This window comes from Sinocyclocheilus rhinocerous, unplaced genomic scaffold, assembly GCF_001515625.1.
Source record: "Sinocyclocheilus rhinocerous isolate Xijiao unplaced genomic scaffold, SAMN03320098_v1.1 scaffold291, whole genome shotgun sequence".
NCBI classification, from domain to species: domain Eukaryota; kingdom Metazoa; phylum Chordata; class Actinopteri; order Cypriniformes; family Cyprinidae; genus Sinocyclocheilus; species Sinocyclocheilus rhinocerous.
In genome coordinates this window covers 493,092-498,033 of record NW_015640451.1, presented here as the reverse complement: position 1 = coordinate 498,033, position 4,942 = coordinate 493,092, and the positions used below count along the sequence as shown (strand labels likewise).

The following is a 4,942-nucleotide window of genomic DNA, read 5'->3' as shown; positions in this document are numbered from 1 at the left end:
CCTGAGACGGTGAGTACATTTGAAGCAAATTTTCATTTTTGGGTGAACTGTTCCTTTAATGTCAGGTAATGGAAACATGGGTGCACCTGGGTTTTGTAGATGGCTTTTCAAAAATAATGCTGTCCTTTTTGAGAGTTTTCATCCGGAGATTATTAGAACACTTTGCTTTAGATTCGGGCACATCTGGAAGTGAAGCATACAGTAAAGTAGGTTTGTATACAGTCTGCTAAAACGAACACACACACAGTTTAAACATAAAAGTTGTCTCAAACGTTTTGACAATGAAAATTTCACATATGCAGTACCTTGAGTGAGGGGTGTTGTAATATCACTCTCTGTTGTGGTCGACGGCTCCTCGGATGCATCTGCCCAATACAAGCCAGAGAAAGTGGGTCATTGTGAGAGGTCTTGAAAGAGGCCAGTGTACTGTGTGTTCTCACCTGTGTTGTACTTGTGCAGCAGCGATCCTCCTCTCTGCAGGTCTTGCAGGGCCACTAAAGCCCAGCTGTCCTGAGACAGAGCGTCGGGGTCGAGACGACTGCAGCATCCTCCACACAACACTAACGCCTCCGTCTGAGTGAAGTGAGCTTCTGTTTCTGTCTCGAAACCACAGAACAGCAGCTCTTCTTCAATCTTCTCACTGCGAGAGCACTGAAGGACATGGGAAAAGGTTCCTGGAAACTGCAGTGAAAGCATCCACTGGTTCGAGGCATTAGTTTAGGTCACTCACCAGGTGAGACACTAGAGCTTTATCCTCTGCATCTAAAAATGAGTCATAAACATCTTGTAGTTCCTGTAAATAGAACAAATGCCAGATCTTATCACTTAAAAAATACACTACCATTCAAATGTTTGCTTTTTTGTTATGCTTGTGAAAGAAGCATAAGGCTGCATTTATTTGATCAAGAATGCAGTAAAATTCAGAAATATTTTTAGAATTTAAAATAGCTTTTTTCTATGTGAATATATGTTGAAATGTAATTTATTTCTGTGATCAAAGCTGAATTTTCAGCATCATTCATTACTCCAGTCTTCAGTGTCACATGATCCTTCAGAAATCATTCTAATATGCTGATTTGCTGCTCAAGAATCATTTCTGATTATTATCAATGTTGAAAACAGTTGTGCTGCCGAATATTTTTTGTGGAAACTGTGATACATTTTTTTCAGGATTCTTTGATGAATGGAAAGTTCAAAAGAACATTAGAAATCTTTTGTAACATTATAAATATATTGTATTTTTTAATCAATTTAATGTGTTCTTGCTGAATAAGAAGTTTTCATTTCTTTCAAAACAGAATCTTACAGAAATTGTGTTTCTGGACAATGGACAATTCATTTTATAATGAAAATTAATGGTGAGCAGTGGCTGTCAAGGTCCTAAAAGCATTAAGCGAAGATCAGAGAATGCATGAATTATGTAAAAAAATAAAATAAAATAAATTTGAATGCATTGTAAGATGCTTTGGATTAAAATCATCAGCCAAATATAAATGTAAAGTCTTATGTGAGTATCTCTATATGACAGGTGAGAGATTATTAACATTAGCCAAAATGGAAAATAATTTCAAATGTTACAATCTGATCCATTCTGATGAATACTTATTAACTCAAACACTGTATAGAATAATGCACACTGAAGTTGAATCATACACAATAAGACCAAGGACATGTTTTAAGAAAGTACATTTTGATTTCATGATGAACTCATTTAAGTGACATTTACCTTGCATATTTCATATTTAGCCCTGTAAATCCATGGGACAGCCGCACTGCTGGGTAAAAGAGAACGCAGATGGTGGCTGGTGTTTGAATCCAGTCGTTCACAGCACGGCATGTTCTCTTTCAGGTACTTCTCTATTATCCGCTTGGCCGCGGTCTGTCTCTGTGCGCAGGCTGGATCTTCTCCTTGTGCTTTCAGAACCAGCTGGAGGAAAAAGTCCAGATCCTCCAAGAGATCCAGCATCTGCTGCTTTTCCACCAGGTCTTGGGCTCTCAGATAAGACCTAAAAGGACCTGCAGCCAGAGCCTCGGCAGACAGGGCCGGCTGCAGATAGCAGTGGACATCTGATGGTGGAGTATGAACGTTCACACGGCAGGGGATCTGACATGCTGGGGTTTGGGCGCATGTGTGATGGACAATAGCTTGGACAGAGGTTTCTGTATTACTTTGAGGAGGATGTGCTATGTTTGAACACTTTAGATCCTCCTGGCCGGCTGGAGGAAGCCACAAGCAGATGCTGTTGGACTGTGAACGGACTGTGTTCGGCTTACATGAACTCCACAGGAGCCGTTTGCTGCGTTTACTGCAGTAGGATTTAGCAGGGCTCAGCGTGGGATTCGTCTTGCACCGGACACGCTCACGTGAGGAGGGCGATGGAGCAGGAGGAGAGGAAAAAGATGTGTATTTCTCTACAATGGGCTGACATTCAGGCACACGCCACAGCCAGGATTTACAGCAGTGTATGAACTGAGGAAGCCAATACGACTGCAGCCGGCACAGAGCTTTCTTTCTCATCTCTGCCAAAACACGCTTCTGAGCACTAAGTGGGTGTTCCTTGGCCAGAAGCTCAGTCATGTCCTCTAAAAAAAAAAATACAATATGTTGAAATATTCAGTAATTAGTACGGACGAAATTAAAAGACAAAAAAAAAATCATTATACCGTTCAAAAGATTGGAGTAAGAAAGAATTATTTTAAAGAAATTAAAACTTTTTTCCCAGCAAAGACACATTAAGTTGATCAAGAGTGACAGTAAAGACATGTATAATATTATAAAGATGTCTATTTCAAATACATGCTATTATTTTGAACTTTTTGTTCATCAGAGAATCCTGATATTTTTTTTTTATCAGGGTTTCCGCAAAAATATTCAGTAGCACAACTGTTTTCAACATTGATAATAATCAGAAATGTTTCTTGAGCAGCAAACAGGGTTATCATCACAAACTAAAACTAAAAATATTACAACTATTTTTGTTAATTGAAATAAAGCTGAAATAAAATAAAATATAAATACGGAAAAAAGGAATGAATTAAACTAAATGAAAATTAAAAATTCCAACTGAAATACAATTAATTTGAAGCACTAAAATCACTAACTGGAAATAAATAAAAACTAAAACGGAACTAAATCTGAAATAAAAATACATTAAACCTAAATTGTAATATTTAAAAAGATTTATATTTAAAACAAAAACTGACAAAGGCACATAAAATGTTACTAAAAATAAACTAAAATCAAAATGAAAACTACAAATATAAAATAACAGCTAATTCATAATATTAATAAAAGTTATAATAGTATATAAATAATACTAAAATAAAAAATCTGGCACCAAATGAGCATATTAGATTGATTTCTAAAGGACCACTGAAGACTGGAGTAATGATGCTGAAAATTCAGCTTTGATCACAGAAATAAATTACATTTTACAATATAATCACATAGAAAGAAATAAGTAATAATTTTCAATTAATATTTGTTTTGTATTTTTGATCAAATAAATGCAGCCTTGGTGAGCAGAACAGACTCTTCTTTCAAAAACATTAACAAATCCTTCCGACCCCAAACTTATGGTAGTGTAATCCTACAAACAGTAGAACAGAAATAGTGTGGTATTTAAGGGAAGAGGAGAGAAACACATGCACTGCCTTACCTGCGTTTATATGGCAGACAGACAGGATGGCAGAGCCTTCACTCAGGTGAGAGAGTCTGATCGCTTTCTGAAGTGCTTGATGATTCGAAGTCTGAAACGCATCTTCATTTTTTTCTTCTTTCATACTCAACATCATGGACACTCTCACACAGAACAGAAGAAGCTCCTCCTCTGCTCGAAAACACATTACACACGTAGCATAAGCACTGGCAAAATTTCGTTTTCATTCATTTATTTTGGCATTTTTGCCTATCTTCAGTTGGGACAGTATGGAGGGCAGAAAGCAAAGCTATTGGCTCTACTAGTTTTCATTTTATATGTAAATCTGATGTAAAAACTTGAGTCTAACTGCAGAATTGGAGGTCTTGTAAAATTAAACTGGTTTGGATGCTGAATGAATTTAAAAGGAATTCAGTGTAAATCAGTGCAGTCTCACACCAGCAGTGGTCTTGAGAAACGAACGAAATCTCTGGATTCCCCTCACGCTGCCGAGACACTTCCTTAACAGCCACTGGTCTGCCAGAGTCCATTTCAAATCCTCTGAAAAAAAAGAAAAACTAATACTATATATTAAAGGAATAATTCACCCAAAATGAAAATTTCCTGAAAACTGAATCACCGTTAGGCCATCCAAGCTTGTTTCTTCATGGGAACAGATTTGGAGAAATGTAGCATTGCATCACTGTCTCAGCAATGGATGCTCTGCAGTGAATGGGTGCCGTCAGAATGAGAGTCCAAACAGCTGATAAAAACATCACAATAATCCACAAGTAATCCACACCACTCCAGTCCATCAGTTAACATCTTGAGAAGTGAAAAGCTGCATGTTTGTAAGAAACAAATCCATCATTAAGAAGTTTTTAACTTCAAACTGTTGCTTCTGGCTAAAATATGAGTCCATAATATTGCTCTTTCCACTGAAAAAGTCACCTGGTCTGATTTAGGAGAGAAATATCACAGATCAAGAACCGTTTACAATCAAAAACAGTCCAAAACAGCTCTAAAAAAATATGTGGGTGAATTTTAATGTGAGAGACAACATGCAGGCAATAGACTTTTCCAATGGAGGAAGCGTTATTATGTATTATGAACTTGTTTTATTGGCCAGAAATGATGGTTTAAAGTTAAAACATCTTAATGATGGATTTGTTTCTTACAAACATGCTTTTGCTTCACAAGACATTAATTGATGGACTGGAGTGATGTGGGTTACTTGTGGATTATTGTGATGTTTTTATCAGCTGTTTGGACTCTCATTCTGACGGCACCCATTCACTGCAGAG

The 4,942-nt window shown here is 37.0% G+C and overlaps 1 protein-coding gene across 1 annotated transcript in view; it reads right to left on the bottom strand.

Moving 5' to 3' along the window:
- Window positions 1–86: 86 nt before the first annotated feature.
- Window positions 87–4,942, bottom strand: part of rgsl1 (regulator of G protein signaling like 1) — a gene marked incomplete at its 3' end in the record, with an annotated part of 6,352 nt that continues 1,496 nt past the window's right edge. Inside the window, exons 5-11 of the mRNA XM_016568940.1 lie at window positions 4,098–4,199; window positions 3,660–3,830; window positions 1,727–2,583; window positions 731–793; window positions 441–651; window positions 306–365; window positions 87–183 (exon numbers count right to left, since the gene is read on the bottom strand). Coding sequence (XP_016424426.1) covers window positions 87–183; window positions 306–365; window positions 441–651; window positions 731–793; window positions 1,727–2,583; window positions 3,660–3,830; window positions 4,098–4,199 — 1,561 coding nt within the window. The remainder of the gene's footprint in view (window positions 184–305; window positions 366–440; window positions 652–730; window positions 794–1,726; window positions 2,584–3,659; window positions 3,831–4,097; window positions 4,200–4,942) is intronic.